The 17837-nt window shown below is 42.0% G+C and overlaps 4 protein-coding genes across 5 annotated transcripts; 3 read left to right on the top strand and 1 right to left on the bottom strand.

Annotated features, from left to right (window-relative positions):
• The first annotated feature begins 352 nt into the window (after positions 1-352).
• LOC116187420 (probable serine/threonine-protein kinase PBL23) lies at positions 353-3922 on the top strand. Of its 2 annotated transcripts, none has more exons than XM_031516104.1 (8): positions 353-662; positions 809-951; positions 1150-1250; positions 1392-1915; positions 2101-2264; positions 2361-2579; positions 2663-2812; positions 3280-3922. In XM_031516104.1, the coding sequence occupies exons 1-8, from the start codon at positions 512-514 to the stop codon at positions 3445-3447; spliced, it is 1620 nt and encodes a 539-aa protein (XP_031371964.1). In that variant the 5' UTR covers positions 353-511; the 3' UTR covers positions 3448-3922. The 2 variants fall into 2 exon arrangements, with proteins under 2 accessions (XP_031371964.1, XP_031371966.1); XM_031516106.1 differs by having other exon boundaries at positions 3269-3436.
• Positions 3923-4713: 791 nt separating this feature from the next.
• On the top strand, positions 4714-8458 carry LOC116215877 (histone-lysine N-methyltransferase, H3 lysine-9 specific SUVH1-like). The gene is made up of 3 exons (XM_031551681.1): positions 4714-4873; positions 5129-7369; positions 7926-8458. The coding sequence occupies exon 2, from the start codon at positions 5285-5287 to the stop codon at positions 7301-7303; it is 2019 nt and encodes a 672-aa protein (XP_031407541.1). The 5' UTR covers positions 4714-4873; positions 5129-5284; the 3' UTR covers positions 7304-7369; positions 7926-8458.
• A 208-nt stretch (positions 8459-8666) lies between these two features.
• Positions 8667-11639, top strand: LOC116215879 (co-chaperone protein p23-1-like). The gene is made up of 5 exons (XM_031551683.1): positions 8667-10093; positions 10502-10744; positions 10825-10978; positions 11083-11120; positions 11217-11639. The coding sequence occupies exons 2-5, from the start codon at positions 10697-10699 to the stop codon at positions 11310-11312; spliced, it is 336 nt and encodes a 111-aa protein (XP_031407543.1). The 5' UTR covers positions 8667-10093; positions 10502-10696; the 3' UTR covers positions 11313-11639.
• A 246-nt stretch (positions 11640-11885) lies between these two features.
• Positions 11886-15036, bottom strand: LOC116215878. The gene is made up of 8 exons (XM_031551682.1): positions 14516-15036; positions 13769-13916; positions 13532-13682; positions 13283-13408; positions 13084-13164; positions 12793-12985; positions 12448-12718; positions 11886-12359 (listed from the first exon to the last, which is right to left on the bottom strand). The coding sequence occupies exons 1-8, from the start codon at positions 14723-14725 to the stop codon at positions 12118-12120; spliced, it is 1422 nt and encodes a 473-aa protein (XP_031407542.1). The 5' UTR covers positions 14726-15036; the 3' UTR covers positions 11886-12117.
• Between the last annotated feature and the right edge of the window lie 2801 nt (positions 15037-17837).

The following is a 17837-nucleotide window of genomic DNA, read 5'->3' as shown; positions in this document are numbered from 1 at the left end:
CAAAGTCTTGGTTTATTCATTGTTTATACAATAATGCCTCTCTTCAAGCTTCACAAGATAAACTCCACCGGACGACAGCAGCAACAGCAATTTTATCATTTTCTGCCACCGAAATAAATTAAAACGAATAACATGACAAGACAAGAGAAAACTACGAACAGCTTACTACCATGAAAGACAAACGTGAACGAAACAATTCTTTCAACCACATAGTGACATTACCAAGAAGCTTCTTGTAAGGCAAAGCATTTTCTTGTCTTCATGCCAGGTATATAAGAATATGCGAATCGTCACACTAAGAAAGCTGAATTAAATTCTACGGTGTGAAGAAAAATCCAAGGCTCGTGTTGAGATGCCCGAATGAAAAGCCTTTATAACTCCGTGTAGCCATCCTTTCCTCGGACTGCTCACCACCCATTTTCTCAAACAATCATACTGAGTTTTTCCTTTCTCTACGCTAAATCCAGTGCAGCAAGACTGAGAGCAGAAGAGATCAGAACTGCAATTATTAATGATTTCTGAAGCTAAGAGGTTGTTGGTCATCGGGAATGCTTCTAAAGCAGCCAGGCGAAGTGCTATCAAAGCACTTCTGTGGAGTTGTTCGTTTCAACCCGGAGATAAGCTTATGCTCCTCGGAGTCCTCCGCAAAGTCAATAACCGAAGTTAGTAATATATATCTTAAACCTCAGCAAACTTACAACAACTCATACAATTAATTTCCCAGTCAACCTGCACGTCTTCCTACTAGTGGATTATCATTGTCTTCATTTCCCCTTCTGTTATTTACTCCTCCCCTTTTTCTTTGCAGGCGGATACAGAAGCAAAATGGACCTGAGCTCAATATTTGGAGCAAACCAGAAAACTGTTCAGGACGAACTTGCAGTGAAGAAGAAAGAATACATTAATGATGGGGAAATTAATAGTCTTTCTCAAAAGTGCAAAATCAGTGGAGTAATAATATCAGAACTCACTTGTATTTTCATCTATTATATTAAACACCAAATTGAACACTCATGCTAAAACAAGATAACAGTATTGTGATCGATATTGTAAAATGAATGGAACTTTGGTTATAGATCATTTTTTATTGGGCTTGGCTAGCCAATGTGTGAGTGTTTTGATTGATTTTGTGTACTGAATCTCGTGTAGATCGAATTCCACATAGAAGTGCAGCAAGCAGGAGATTCTCCCAGGGAAGTTGCTGTAAGAGCTGCCAGAGATTTTGGGGCAACTTGGGTCATACTTGACAAGTAAGTAACGCAATGCATTTGATAGTTCTATGATTGCCTGGAAATCTGTTGAAAATCATAAGGTGAACGAACAAAAGATAGATTTAAATCAGGAATGTTACCATGTGATTCATATGTATTTGAAAATTGTGTTTGATTTAGGCATATGAAGAAGGACAAGGTCTATCTCATGGAACAACTCCCGTGCCGAATATCAGTTGTAAAACACAATAACGCCATCAAAGATCTGCAACAGATGAGAGTAACGGTCGATCCAGATGTGAAGCGTATAAGTAGAGATGCTGCTTGTGGAAGTCATGGGAATGAGGAATTTCAGAACCCCGTTTGCTCGGTCTGCAGGAATAGACGTCCAAAGATTGGTTGGAAGAGAAATTTCACTTTCGAAGAGCTCCAAGCTGCTACAGAGGGATTCTCTGCAAAGAACTTCATAGCACAGAGCACGTTTGGCTTTTTGTACAGAGGAGAGCTGAATGGCTTGAAAATTGTTGTTAAGCAAATGAAGAGTACAAGTTTCCAACAAGAGGAGTTCACATCTTCATTTTCTGCACTTAGTGGGGCTCGGCATGAGAATTTGGCTGTGCTGTTGGGAATTTGTTCGGAAGGAAACCACAGGATTCTTGTTTACGAGTACATCTGCAACAGGTCATTGGAATTCCATCTATCAGGTAAGAACATAGAACTGAATTTCCATTCATCAATTTCCATATTATGTTATCATTCATATCATGTTCTTGCCTTGTAACCATGTGGGTCCAAAGTTCATTTTCGGCTTAAGATCGAAAGGCAGTGATCCCCAAGTAGAAGTTTGAAAGAAGTATCTTTGTTATGATGGTTCCTCTTGATGCTGTAGAATACCTCCTTGGTAGAAGCCTCATTAGACCTCTGAACTGGGACCAGAGGATGAAGATAGCTTTCGGGGCTGCAAAAGGCTTGAAGTATCTGCACGAAAACGATATCGTGCATGGAAAATTCAGACCTAGTAATATCCTCTTAACTCATGATCATGAAGCCCGAGTAAGTATTACTGAAAAAAGGCTAAACTTCCATTGCACGCAAGACTTCAACATATCTTTAGCAACCCAGAAATTAAGTTGCAATTCCCATGACCAGGTGGGGAATTTTGGACTTTCAACAGTAGAGCACGGCGCCTCATTTTTCTCTTCCGGGGCAACGTTCGGAAAACTTGTATATTATGCCCCTGAATATGCAGAACTTGGCAAAGCCTCAACTAAGACAGACTGCTTTGCCTTCGGAGTCATGCTCTTGCAGTTGATCACAGGATTAGGGACAGCAGATCCAATACTAAGAGGGAAGAATCTCGTACGCTGGGTAAGCCTCTCTCCCTCCCTCCCCACATATGTTAGTCCATTTTGAATAGCGTTGGCGATGTGGCTTTATGAAATTTACTACAGGCGAGGCCACTTTTAAAGGACAGGAACTACCCCGGCTTACTTGATCAAAGGATAGGAGACTCCTATGACATTCACCAACTCTTTTGGATAATTCGGGTGGCAGAAAAATGTCTCAAGAAGAATCCTCATAGCAGAATTTCCATGGAAAAGGTCAGTTCATTTGAAAATACAGGAAACCAGATTGGTAGCGTAAAGTATCCTAGAAATCACGGGCTCGTTAAGGTAACAACTAATGACCTAGGCTCCTTATAACAGCAAGCATGATCGAGTAGAGATTTATACCTAGGAAACAGTTTCAACACACAAGATGACAGGGAAGAAGAAGATGACTAGCTGAGCTCATATATCAAGACCGCTCGGGAAACTGTCAAAAATCTCGATCGCACTGCCATGTCCGAAAAGGACAAGAAAGCTTTAGCTTGAGTGACTAGAGCACAAAAGGCGGATCGTGGAATTGTATTCCAATGGAATGGAATAATAGTTGTAAGATCATAGTTTCGTAGAATCGCATTCCATTTCTCTTCCATCATACAGAACTGGTCACTAATCCACCAGAAAAAGAATTGCCGTCTTAACATGCGCAGGCAGGACTTGATTGTTCTTCAGCATGAATGCAGGTGGTCTCCACATTGGGCTACTTAATGGAAGGCAACACTGTTCCAGTTCTCAGGAACTTCTCCCCCTCAGAATCGGAATCAAAGAGCAGCCCTATTGACTCGTCCAGATCGACATGTGATGATGATAAGAGTTCAAGTGGGCAAGGAGTAGAAACAAGCAATCTGTAACGAGCAGTATGAACTACATGTAAGGGATCCTCAAGTATTGCAGATGCCCTTATGTGCCAACAGCATGACCCGGAACGGATTGATCATAGTACCGCATTACAGCGCTTTGTCAGTCTATGTCACATGTTTTTCTTGTGGTATTAGAGGCAGGATTTTGTCCGCACTAGTTGTCAGGGGCGGAGCCAAGATTTTTATCCAGGGGGAAAACTTATACTTTTAGGGTAAAATTTAAAAAATTCAAAGTTCAGGGGGATAAAGTATTAATTTTACATAAAAACACATACTTTTGGGGTAAAATTTAAAAATTTCAAAGTTCAGGGGGCAATTGCCCCTACTCCTTCATTGGCTCCGCCCGTGCTTGTACTATTCACATATATAAACTCAGATAAGAAAGACAAACATCTGTAAACTAGAAATTTGCTGATATAACCAGAAACAAGGCCTTGTTTGTAAATAACTCAACTTCATTCCAACTATATATATATATTTATATTTATATTTAATTGGATTGAAATAATAAGGTGGAGAGAGAAAATAAAAAAATAATAATTGTGTTTTATGGAAAAAAAAAAAAGAAAAAAAGTAATGAATAATTAAGAAAAAGTAATGATTATGTCGTTGGATTGTGAAAAAAGTAATGAATAATTAAGAAAATTTACTATTAAAAATTAAATTGAATGGTAGTTAAGATAAAAAAAATTGAAGAAAAATGAAAAAATAATAATTGCGTTGTTGAATTGAAGATAAATGAAATTAAAGTGAAGTATAATAAAAAACTCCAAAACCAAACATGGCCCAAGTGCACCGTAAAAGGAAGCGAATGAAAGGCCATCTGATTTTTCTACTAAGTTGGTGCCCAACTCTCTTTTGAAATCTATATTCTCCATTTCTTCGTCTTCTCGAACTGATTCTACTCCACTCATAATCTCGATTTTATCTTTGGAAAAAACATCGATTGACTAACAAAATAGTACTCGAGTATCATAATCAACTATGATCAATTACTCGTATAGCCCCGATGAACCCGAATCGATCCCCAATAGAGGTCTTCGGGTCCACATGACACGTGGCTACATTGAATATTTAGTCCGTTTTAAGTGTTAGCCACCATCACTATAGAAGATGGAAAAGGAGAAAACGTTTTCCCACGTCACTTCAGAAATAGAGGAAAACGTTTTCCAAACACTAAAACGACAGAAATGGGCGCTAAACGCGGAGTTAATAAATGGAAACTCCATTTTCCGCCGAGACAGAAGAAAGGAAATATGGGGAAAATGGTTTAAAGAGCTGACCTCAGTATACGAATGAGAAAGAGACCTTTTCACTCTCTCCGAGGAAAGGCCATTCGGATTCTCACTTCCTCTTGACCTTCCCGCTCCTCTCTGGCTGCAACCCTAAGTGGAGCCTGTTGAAGCGGTGAATGAAGGTAATCTTGCTCGTCTCTCCATGTCCGTCCGCCGGAATCTTTCGTGTTTTGTGGGTCTGTATCATGGGACGGTTTCGTTCGGCGTTCTGGGTTTTGGAGAAATGATGTTGTCGGCCTGAATCTTTGCTCGGAACCGGTGGATCTGGAGTTCCATTCTGAGCTTCATTTCGAGTTTCTTTCTTCAGTTCTCGAGAGTGAAGTTGGTTCGTGAAAATTTGCTCTTTTTTTTTTTTTTGATCTCTTGGGTTTCTGCAGGGACATGGCCTGTTCAGTAGCTGCATGTTTGTCCGGCATAATCTGAAGGGAAGAAGACAAGGGTTAAGGTTGATTTAGTGTGGGAATTTGTGGAGACTGAAGATTTGGGGATTTGAGGTTGAGGGTTGTGCTTTTGCTGTTGAAAGGATTGGTACAATGCAAGGAGGTTCAGGACTGAACTCTGTCCCTCCTGCATCCATTGATAAGACTAGGGTTTTGGATGTGAAGCCTCTCAGAAGCTTGAAGCCCATATGGCCATCACCCGACCAAGCCCCGAACTACGTTCAAGCTCCCCCGAGCGGCCCATTTCCTGCTGGGTATTCGCCGTTTTACCCCTTTGCATCCCCGCCGCCAGCTTCACAGCCTCCAGCTGCTCCAACTCCTCTTCGGTCCTTTAGGACACCCGAGCCCTCGACTGCGGTGCCCAATGGAGACGTTGAGTCTTCAATGGATGCATCAAGGGGTTCGGATAGTCGGAAACGTTCTGGCCGCCCTCTAAGATCCGCTCAGAAAATGACATCTGCAGAGAGGAGGAGCAGGGCATTGGAGATACCCGTTAATCACAACTTCGTTTCTCCAATCAGTTTGGTGCAGCGAGAGGACGGTAACAGAGAAGTGGTTGATCTCGTCATGATAGCCTTTGATGGGCTCCGGAGGCGGCTTAGCCAATTGGAAGACTCCGGTATGACCCCAAGTGGGCTTGCCAAGCGGGCAGACCTGAAAGCCGGCAACATGTTGATGACCAAAATGTTCCGAACAAACCAGAGGAGGAGAGTTGGAACGGTCCCTGGTGTTGAAGTTGGTGATATTTTCTTCTTCCGGATGGAGCTTTGTGTTTTGGGACTGCATGCCCCGTCCATGGCGGGTATTGACTACTTGAATGTCAAGGGAGAATCTGACGAAGACCCCGTGGCCTTAAGCATTGTTTCATCAGGATATTATGATGATGATGCTGGGGATGAGAATGTCTTGATTTATAGTGGTCAGGGTGGGGGGGCGAATATGGTCGAAAAGCAGGCCTCCGATCAGAAGCTCGAGAGGGGCAACCTTGCTCTGGAGAGGAGTCTGCGCCGAGGAAATGAAGTCAGAGTCATTCGTGGAATGAGAGACGGGGTCAACCTAAACTCTAAGGTCTATGTGTATGATGGACTCTATACAATACAAGAATCATGGATGCAGAAGGGAAAGTCCGGTGCTAATATCTTCAAGTACAAGTTAGTTAGGGTTCCTGGGCAGTCTCCAGCTTTTGGTATATGGAAATCGATTGAGAAGTGGAAAGAAGGGGTGTCCACTCGTGCTGGTCTCATAAATCCAGACCTCACTTCAGGGGCCGAGGGCACCCCTGTAACTCTCGTGAATGATGTTGACAATGAGAAGGCACCTGGTTATTTCACCTACTTCCCATCTCTTAGGTACTTTAAGCCCTACAATGCGCTTAGTTCCTCTAGTTGCAAGTGCCAAAGTTCATGCAATCCTGGGGACCTCAACTGCTCCTGCAATCAGACAAACAAGGGCGACTTCGCTTACATTGGAAATGGGATCCTTGTGAGTAGGAAGCCGATGCTGTACGAGTGTGGGCCGTCCTGTCAGTGCTTCCCCGGCTGCAAGAACCGGGTCTCCCAGTCCGGTCTGAAGCTCCGTCTCGAAGTGTTCAAGACCAAGGACCGAGGATGGGGTCTCCGTTCTTGGGATCCCATTCGAGCGGGCACTTTTATATGTGAGTACGCCGGCGAAGTCATAGACAAAGCTAGATTAAAACAGAGGCTGCAAGAAGGTGAGAAGGATGATTATGTTTTTGATACAAGCCGAGTTTATCAGCCTTTCAAGTGGAATGATCCCGGGTTGCTTGAGAGGGACAGCTCTGATGACCCCTCCGCAGAAGAGGTTTACAACATCCCTTCGCCCTTAGTTATTTCTGCCAAGAGTTTCGGGAACGTGGCACGATTTATGAACCACAGCTGCTATCCCAATGTTTTCTGGCAACCCATTATTTATGAAGACAACAGTCAGTCGTATATGCATATTGCCTTCTTCACTCTGAGGCATATTCCTCCAATGACAGAGTTGACCTATGATTATGGAGTTGTGACCAATGAGGGTGATGTTAGTAGTAATTTGAGGAAGAGGAAATGTTTGTGTGGGTCTTCAAAGTGCCGAGGTTTCTTTGGTTTGTAGTCTACCAGGTATGTGGGTAAGGTTGTGGAGAATAATAGCACTGGCAAGTCGTCCTTTAACTAAAAGGTTAGGGATCTCTTACTTATTACTGGTTTTATGTGTTTTGGTGAAGGTTTAGACTATTTCCTTGGCATTCATGTTTCACTTGATGTTAATGAAAGTGCTTTTGTTGCAGTGTAACCAAGATTGATTAAAAAGAAGTTTTGTGTAGTTTTAATAATTAGAAATATAATATGATGTATACGCTGGTGGAGGATGGAAAAGTACATAGTGCTATATGATGGCGAAAAACTTACCAATTACAACATGATGAGAAACACTACTTGCAAGTGAACTGACGTGCATGCATTTTACTTTTGCTGAGGCTCAGTTGCGTGATTGTTTTGGATGTTGGGTTTGATGGGAAGTTACCAAACTATAAGGTTGTTTGGTTATATGGAGCACTATTTCCTTGCTTGAATTTAGTATTTGATAGGAAGAGCTAGAATTTGCTCAAAGTCTCTTCTCTGTTCAGAAGCATTATCATGTGCTGAGTTGGACTCCATTTCAATCTTGCAACTGCATTTTCATTTACTTTGAATGAGGGATACCTTTTTGAAGAGAATGTCTACTCATAATGCAGGGAGCTCAGGTTTTGGAAGATGTCGTGTCGAGCAGTACAGTGAGCTCAACTTGATAAGAGATGCTGTTGAAGATTTTACTCTTGTGGGAGGTACAACCTGCAGCAGCTTCTACAAGAGTAGTCCCTCTTTTCCCCCTCTTTTTAAACTCGTGTTATGGTTACTTAAGATGGCGCCTGTAAATTAACCGGGTTGGAACGAATCTCGGTTGTTTTGTTTTAGGATGTTTATTAGGACTACTCAGTGTATGTTAGTTCAGCTAGTCGTGTAGCAGCTTCTACAAGAGTAGTCCCTCTTTTTCCCCCTCTTTTTAAACTCGTGTTATGGTTACTTAAGATGGCGCCTGTAAATTAACCGGGTTGGAACGAATCTCGGTTGTTTTGTTTTAGGATGTTTATTAGGACTACTCGGTGTATGTTAGTTCAGCTAGTCGTGTAGCAGCTTCTACAAGAGTAGTCCCTCTTTTCCCCCTCTTTTTAAACTCGTGTTATGGTTACTTAAGATGGCGCCTGTAAATTAACCGGGTTGGAACGAATCTCGGTTGTTTTGTTTTAGGATGTTTATTAGGATTACTCAGTGTATGTTAGTTCAGCTAGTCGTGTTTAGCAGTGTTACTATGAACTTTGCCCTTGATGAGATAGATCATCATCGAGGTAGTGTTAAGTACGTTTTGCCATCATGAGAGCCTAATTAAGTAGAAATCGTTCTGGTGCAATGCCCCACTATATTCCATGGGGGGAAGATTTGGGATCATTTCTCCTTGTACAGGGTGAATGCTTCCTTAGGTTGGAATTCATGATGGAGAGCGGGGACTCTGTTCTACATAGGTGAGCCGGGAGACCCAGGAATGCATGTGATCATCCATCGGCTTCAGCAGTCATGGCTCTGCTTGCAGACCTCAAGGCTCAAGGAGGCAAAATGACTTGCAATGACATACTTAGAAGTGTGATCCATTATTGTGCCGATGTCGTACCGTGAGCCTAAAAAGTGAAGAGAGGGTGACGGTTGATTTGCATTTCATCTTATCGTAAACCATAGTATCCTTAAAATGGCAGTGCCATCTCATCACCGATGTTCGCTACTTTTGAAGATCTTGACGAGCTTATTGTGAAGTGAAGTGGTTTCAGAAACCTCTTTATGAGAAGGCGATTGCATCACAGAACCAAGTTCAGGGGGTCAAAGTGAAGGCAAAGTCAACATCGTGGGGCAACACATGAATGTCCTGGGCCTTTGTGTCGTGAATTCGGCCCATAGACATCGAGCCCATGAGGCCCACGGGTGAGAGATAAAATGGCGCGAATGTCTTTTCCGGGGGAGATGTCGTTGTCTCCTTCACCTGTCTGAAAATTCCCTATTATATATTTACTTGCGTTTATTTATTTCGGACGTTAAGGCAAAACCTTTTGAACAAGAGGATAACTTCCAATCTCTCGGCAATCGAGTGACCGGCAGCACAGCGAGTGACGCATTGCTTGGCTATGGGTTGTGGTGCTCGGCGCCGAGAGAGGCCAGGATGGGCAGATTGCCATCCAAAATAGATCGAGAGATTCCATATTGGATAGCTTTGTAGTCAAGGTCTGTTCTCGGGGCTGCAGTAGCTGATCAGGTAGAGGATGAGGATTTGGTCGGTTCCATGAAGCAGTAACTCAACTGAAGGCTATCGATGATGTTTCTCGTCCAAGAAGAGGGTGATACGACTATGAAGTCCTCCGTGATCGGTGTGTGGAAACATTTCCGCCTTCCCATCAGCGTACTAAACTGCATCGCACCTAGAACACGATTAAAAGTATGGATTACAGGCAGCCCATCCGAACAAGTCCCGTTAAACTCAATGAATTGCCGGGAGTCCGATAGAGCTCGGGTAGCAATTTGGGCAGAGGGTGATAGCCATGACCAAGCCTGGACATCAAAAGCTATGGGCAAGTTCACAGAATGAACAGTTGGGAAACCGTTTCAAACAGTGAACAGTTGGTTTGAGCGGAGCAGATCAAACTTCTTTTCTGGAACGTTCGAGCTCTCTCAGGTTCCTCCCCATTGTCTGTCTTTGTCGGCATACTCTGTCCCTCTCTCTGTCTGTCTGTCTGTATCTCCCCCGGTTCTTCGTTAGCATCGAGCAAGCTCTTCATCCACAGCACACCCGCGAAAGATCTTGCTGTCTTTGCACAATGAGGTACCCCCTTTACCGCGTAATTCTATCACGCTGTCCTGCGTTTCTTGAACTTTGGTTCGGGACTCCGATTAGCTGTTCCTTCCGTTTGGTTGAGATGAGATGCTTATTTCTTACTGAACCGGATATTCGTGTTGGAATGATCCTTTCTTCTTGGGGAGAGTCACGTAGTTTCCTATATATAGCTTGAAACTAGAAATTTGATAGGGCAGTCCTTGAAAGTCATAGCATTCTGACATAAGCGTTCTACTGATTATGTAATCTGAAGTTTCGACTGATTCATCGGAATTCGGTTCCGAAATGATTGCTGAGATTGCAAAGGATGTCCGAGTTCTGTTACTGGAACTGCAAGACAGTGGATAGATATACAGCATTTTCTTGTTTCCCTTCCTTGATCTGTTTCTCCATTAGGAAATGTGAAGGTCCGATTGCCTAGACTCGAGCTGGACGTGATTTATTTGCCGTATTTGCAACCAGCACCCTACGGTAAAGTGGGCGTAGAGATCTGACAAGATCTACATCACCATTGATCTCCCGGATGCCAAAGACGAGACTCATAAGCTCAAACCTTAAGGGCAGTTCACCTTCTCTGCCACCAAAGATGGAATGCCCTACGAGGTTGACATCCAACTGTTTGACAAGATCAATGCAAAGGTACAAATCCGTTTTCCCCAAACGTGCTAAGTCACTCGGCTGCTGATCTGTATGAAGTTAATCTATGAACATTCTTTCAGGAAAGCAAATGCAACATCGGTGTGAGAAGCATTGGATATGTGATAAAGAAGGAAGAGAAGAAATGGTGGAACAGGCTATTGAAACAAGAAGGGAAGCCTCCGGCATTCGTCAAAGTGGATTGGGATAAGTGGGTCGACGAGGAGGAGGAGAATGGTAAGTATGGATGCATATTCTTTGATGTTTCGGCTACATTTGGAAAAACAGCTTGATGTATAAAGGCTCTGATTGCTTTCCTTTTACTTGTCCTTCTATGACAGAGCAAGCTCGGGCTGACAACGGTGAAATGGATACCTCTGTATGACCTAAGACTCATCTGATTGTTCAAGGAATTTGCATCCATTCAATTTGGAACTTCTAACCTCGGATGCTTTTGCTCGATTTGCATCCACAGAAGGGCTCGAAACAGAAGAAGAGCAAAACGAGAAAGGGCAAGGAGAACCCGGTGCAGCAATTGTTACGGAGGCTCAACTGTCTAGGAAAGCAATGACCTTGCTGCTCGTAACGAAAGCAAGAAGAGTAACGGAACAGGCATGTAAAAAGAGGGTCTAGTTTTCTATGGCGATTTCAGTTTGGGATGTGTCCATTTCTAAGTACCAAATGTGGGATGTATGGAGTTTGTAGCCATGAACGGGGCAAGTCTACCACGACTATCGTCTTGGGATGTGTCCATTTCTAAGTACCAAATGTGAGATGTAAGGGGTTTGTAGCCACGAACGGGGCAAGTCTACCACGAGCATCGCCTTCGGTGCTTGTGTAAGAAATTTTGATCTCTGTACACATTACGATGTATTGATGTATTGGCTTTTGTGTTGCAGACTGATATCATTCAAAACTGACAATGTATACCTTCTACCAGCTTGACTATGATCACGGTTTACATGCACACAAGGCATGCATTGATTTGACCAGATCTGATGAGGTCGAGACTGGTGCATCGATAGCCTATAACAAGGCCAAGCTACAAATTTCCTACTCCATCAAAGACAAGATCGTAAGGAACTAAACAGAGCAACATTAAGAGGGGCAGATGGAGAAAAGCAGAAGATGGTGGAGCTGAGGGGGAAGACAAACTGAATAGCTACATTACATTCCATTATGTCAATGATACAAGCTCAACAAGGTCGCGTCCAACCAAACATAAGAAAAGAATTGAAGTCGGAAAATAACATTTTATCATACAGAATCAACACGTTCTTTCTCATATTAATGGCACAGACAAAGCGAATACAGACTATTACAGCAGCTAGTCCTATGATATGCACAGGAGGAAACAAGCTATCACACCCAAAGCATCAGTTGGACCACACATGAACAAGGCCGTGCATGTTGCCTGTGTAGATCTCGTTCCTCTCCTCATCGTAGAAGAGAGCAGTTATATCTTCCAAAGCTTCCGCGACTTTGCTTCTTATTCTTGAGGAGCGGGCCCGTTTCTTTGCTTCCCCACTTAATTCATCTTCAGAGGGGCAACTGTTGCTCACTTGAATTTTTGCGAGGCACTTCCCATTTAAAATATTGCTAACATTGATGGACCCCGCTGCAATAGAGAAGAAACAGCCTGCTTTTAGTAAATGAAGTTCAGCAAAACTTCACTATGAACAAAAGTTCAAGATGAAAGAAATTACCATTTCCTTCAGAGAGAAGATCATCGGAATCTGCCTTGCAGTAAGAGATTATGAGGTCCTGATCACTCGTGATATATATGTTGTTTGTATTGCAGTCTGGATGCCACAGAAGATGGTCTTCAAAGGAAGTCACAAGCTCCCCTCTGAAGTTCCACACAGCAACAGTGCGATTCCTAAATGTAAGGAATAGCTGATTCTCATACAGAAATATGAACGCTGATGGAGTCATGAACTCTGTCCTGCTAACTTCTGTTAGCTCAAAGTTGCGTACCTGCAATTAACAGCAAGTCAGAAACAAGTAACTGAATCCACAAAACATGGTAAGATGTCAAGAAAGATCTTTACATCAAGAATTTGAAGATTCTCATCTTCCTGCTTGACAAGGAGCTTCTCATTGAACTGTTCGATGAAATCAACCTTCTTTTTCCGATGGAGGAGATGGTTAAATGACTTGAGAACAGTACCATCCTCTATTGAGAGAATCTTGAGAGGGACATGGCCACTAGCCTTATTAAATATCAATAGCATGATCCCTGGGCTGTAAAAGTTGAGCAATAAACAATAAATGAATAGGGATAGATATGGAGAGAAAACGGAACATAGTAGCAGAAACCTCGAACATATTAGAAATATTACCTAATCTTGATCTCCTGGACGTTTTTGTCTGATATGGAGTACAACATCGTATAGTTCTTCAAGTCAAACACCTTGTATATGCTAACACATCGTACAATAGAATGTAAGAAGAGAGAAATAGGTATTAAATGTGAAAGTGCTAAAAACCTAAATGATTTGAAGAAATGACTCAAACAGTAACGTGGACACAAATCTATACCTGTCCTGTGCAGAGTAAGTGAGCACCTTCCCATTTACATCATCAAACTCCACAAAACCAGGCCACTTTAGCGACTCGGATTCAAATAGGGCAAACCCAGCATCTGGCTTGCCCCTTCTTATATATCTAAACCATCCACAATATCTCCCATCAGCAAATAATTCAGCACAAGAACAACATAATAAGGTATACATATATTTTTTTCTACTAAACAAAAATGTTAAAATCTTTAGGAAGAGATTCGCATACTCGATCCTTGTGGTTCGGCATTTTAGAGAGCTGTAATTGTCTGAAGCATATACAGAAACTGTTATCAGCGAATCATTGTTCTTATTGTAGAACAAGCTTCGAATAACTTCATCTGGGCTGACATTGAGGAAGCATATCCTTTCATTGGTCTCTGCATTTAGGGAAATAACCGAACAACCCTCAAAATTGAGAAAACTTTCAACTCGGCAGGACAAATCATAACAATACAGCTACTACCTCGACTAAATGCTGCACAAACACCAGACTGCGCAAGGGCGAAAACGATATCACGAGCTGCCACAATTTCAATAATCTTCGACCTCTTTCTGAGAAAAGACAGGACTGTAGAGCAATGCCCTTTTGGATCGTGAGTATCATACTCCTCCTACACACACATTTTCATTAAAACTTAGCATTAATAACAGTGACATCAACACCAAACTCGACATTACATATGAAATCTTTTATCTTTAAAAGGGTAAGAAGGAAACACTAAATACAAAATTCCAACTCCATCAAAGGGTTTGTTCAATATTCTGGGTAAATATTTTGGCCCAGCAAGAAGAAAAATGAAATAAATCTAAATGGCACTGAAGATGGAACTACCTAGACCTACATCCCAGTAAAGCCAAAATTACTTAAACTCGAGAAGTACACACTTCCAGAAACTCTGCAGACCAATTCAACTATACCAATGACTGAATGAAGTTGGGATCAACCATAAGAAACCACTGTCCATTCATTCAAGCTCTGCTAAGCAAATACTTTACCCGAATCAGGCCAGAATAACAACATTAACTGAGTAGCTGATCCTTGCACATACTTTTAACTAATTTAAGTGATAAACAGCAGAAACCCAACTTCTCATTTCCACCAAAAATTGCCCCGGAGATAGCGAATTCACGAACTCGTTAGTTCCTTTCCCCCGAGGGACAGCTTCGTGCGAAAGCCAAAACAAGAAAAGGAGTGGACTTGAGGACTGACCTGGAACCGGATGTTGCGGAACCGTTCCTGGGCATCGGAAATGGAGAAGGCGCGGTCCCTCTTGGAGCAAATCTCCCGCCTGAGGAGCTTCTTCACGCTGTTCACACACTCCTCCCCGCCGCACCCCCACCACCTGCGCCTCTTCTTCGACGCCACCACTCTCCTCCCACTGCACGGCCGAGGGCTCACCCCTACCCTCTTCCCGTCCATCAAAAAGAGCTCACAGTGAAATTCTCGCTCCTCCGGCCTCCGATTACACGAACATCGAGCTCCCAATTCGCCAGGCAAGCCCTAGCCCCTCCCCCTTCTGCCCCGAAGAGAAGGCGGGGACAAATTGCGGGGGAAGAGGCTCCGAGACGGGAGGTGGGTCGGCAGAGTATGAGGTCGGAATTGAAGAAAGGAACGAACTTGCGCTGTCTCTGTGAGTGAATCTCTGTCTGAAGAAGAAGAGCGGAGGACGATGAAGAGATGATTGTTGTCTGAAAATGTGAATCCTCCGATCCCTCTCTCTTTCACTGTTCAAAATTTGCAAACTTTGGGGGAAGCATTTTAAATAACGAGAAATTGGTGGGCTTGTGGGCCAAAATTTTCTGCCCATTGATTTGTCTTGCTTTTGTCGGCCCAAAAAGAGAATGGGCTTGAAGATGTTGGGCCGACAATGAATTGTTTTATGGGCCTGTTTAGTTCAGGATTAGTGTTTTAATCGAAGTGATGATTCCCTCTCCGCATTCCATCTCCGATTCCAAACACCAAAGGAGATTTATACGTATCCGAGTAGCATGTTAGGAATCGTATGTTTCATTGGACTGTTAGATGTTAAGCCTTCATTTAGGTGACAAGCATCATGCTAAGGTTCGAGATATAAGACAGTGTCCGTCGTCTATTTTATATATATGCAAGTTGTACGGGTCCCCTCATGAATATATATGTAGGGTTCATTTTAAATCCAGTTGACCCATGTCACGTCAGTGCTAAGCCGATGAGTTTGCTCTGTCTTCAACTTCCATGGTTGGGCTGTGTCAATCAGATGATTGATTCAGATAAGCAGTGAACTCCAATATTGTCGATATTACACGACTGCGATATCGCATATGGATCCGACAATGAGAATAATCTAGATCTACATAATATCTAGATCACATGAATAGAGAATAGACGCGACACACCCAGCATTGAAAAGGAAGTATCACTTTCCATCAGTTCATTGGGTGGCTGGGAAGCAGAGTTCTGCACAATTATTGGCGGCCTCTTTCATTCCCATTCCCATATTGCATAATATCGCATAAGAAAAACGCATGTTATTATTATTATCTTGCACTTAAGATGGTTCTGGTTGGAAACGAAATGAAAATCGACCCACCATGTAACGAAGAGAAGGGAAAAGAATGAAGACGTGATATACGCGATTCGAGTCAGCCAGTCATATCTCCTTGTAATGCTCGGGTTTCACAAGAAGAAATTCGAGCATTACAAGGAGGACCGGAATCGGGTCAAGATATCTCAAGTCAGGTCACTAACTCGACTGAAAATCTCAAATACGATATTTTAGTTGGGTCATCTTTTGCATCACATTGAAAACATAGAATTCGAGATGGACGCACACAACATTCTCAATCTAACCGACTTCACATGATAATATCTGATCTCTTAGCTTATGTACTAATGTATGACGAAATATCATTATCCTCAAATCTTAATTCGATAGATCCATCTTTGAATTATAAAAGTTCACAGGAAAGGTCATGTTACTGTTCTTTATTTTATTATTATTGGTTACTATTTTAACTTTTCATTTAAATATAACAATTAACTCATACTTTCTTGATTACAATAAACTAAAAATTTTAATAGCTAATAACAAAAGGAAATGAATAATTCATCATAAGAATCGATTTTTTTTTTTTCATCGGACGGGGATGGATGTCACAATATTACACCCTCTTTTTCACAGTTGAGTCAGCATAAATTCATTCTCCAGTGTCAAATTATATGGAAGGAAGCATTCCAAGAAAAGGAACTGTCCCACTAATGGAGCAGTCCTTTAGGAATTGGACACGTAAAAATGGAATCTATAACCAGGAAGACCAAAAGACATTAGGACGAGCTGGGTACATCAATTATTGTCCCCTCCCCCATCCATCCATCCATCCTTTCCATTGACACCAACACTATACGACCCTATTCAAAGGCTCTTCCCCCGCGACCGCCCACGCGGCGGTCCTATGTTAATGAGGTTGGCCAGTTACCATTCACTGTGAGAAAATATTTAGTAAGTATTACACAATCACATGGCTATATAAAATTCAACTAATAACCGTCACGCATGTAAGTGGAGAAAATCTTTTAACTATAACGGCTTCTTTTACATACTCAAATGCTGATCGAGTTTTATATGAACATGTTTTCTAATATTCACTAAATATTTTCTCGTCCGTTGTCCCTCACACTGTACTCTTCTTTCGCTCCCATCTTAATTTTGAATTACGCCCGATTGATTCATGATTATCGAATGATGCGGAGTTCACCTACCTACCTTAGTTTTTTCAAAACTTTACAGAGCCGATGAGATGCAGATCTAAACTTAAAAAAGTCTTTGTTGTCCAAAACTAATGTAACTTTATAAAAACTTTTACATACTAAATGCGAAAACAAAAGTTATCATCAGCTAATCGATAGAAGAAATATTATATGAATGTAAGTGCGAGTTTTGGTGTTGCGAATTATTTGCAGTTTTAGGTTTTTCGAGCTCAATAATAGTTTCCACTTCGATAGTCGAACCAGATAGGGGCAAGAGCACCCTGTGATCAAGCCTTCTGACATAATTTGAAAGAAGACTCTTTTCACATACGTCATTTTTTCATAATACAAAGCAGAGTGATCCCCTTTATTTCTTTTCTTTTTAACTCGGAAGATTAGAGAAAATTTCCCAATTATATATGCGGCCCTCTCCCTTTTCAGATGGCAGCTTTGCAGATCTCACCCACATTATTTTTTTATTTTCTTTCCAATGCATTCAATGTCCTAATGACGACCAAAATATTATTGGGGCTCACCCATTGAGATTGGAGCTCAGGAATCATCGCATGTGAGATCATAAAAAAGTGCATCATGCATAAATTTTGACGAATAATGAGATGTATAGATCATTCTTCTGTCGCATCAATAGAATCACGAACAAACTTTCTCAGAACATAAAGCTCAAAATATGCTCTGTTGTGCATCTGAATTGTAAGGACGCTTCGAAGAACAGGTACCTTGTTCTCAAACGAGACCTTTGTCCGCATCAGATTATCACATGTTTATTTGATGCATATATATGTCT

Source organism: Punica granatum, chromosome 8 (assembly GCF_007655135.1).
Source record: "Punica granatum isolate Tunisia-2019 chromosome 8, ASM765513v2, whole genome shotgun sequence".
NCBI classification, from domain to species: Eukaryota; Viridiplantae; Streptophyta; class Magnoliopsida; order Myrtales; family Lythraceae; genus Punica; species Punica granatum.
Note: the sequence above shows the minus strand (reverse complement) of the source record. Positions and strands in the feature narration are given on the sequence as shown.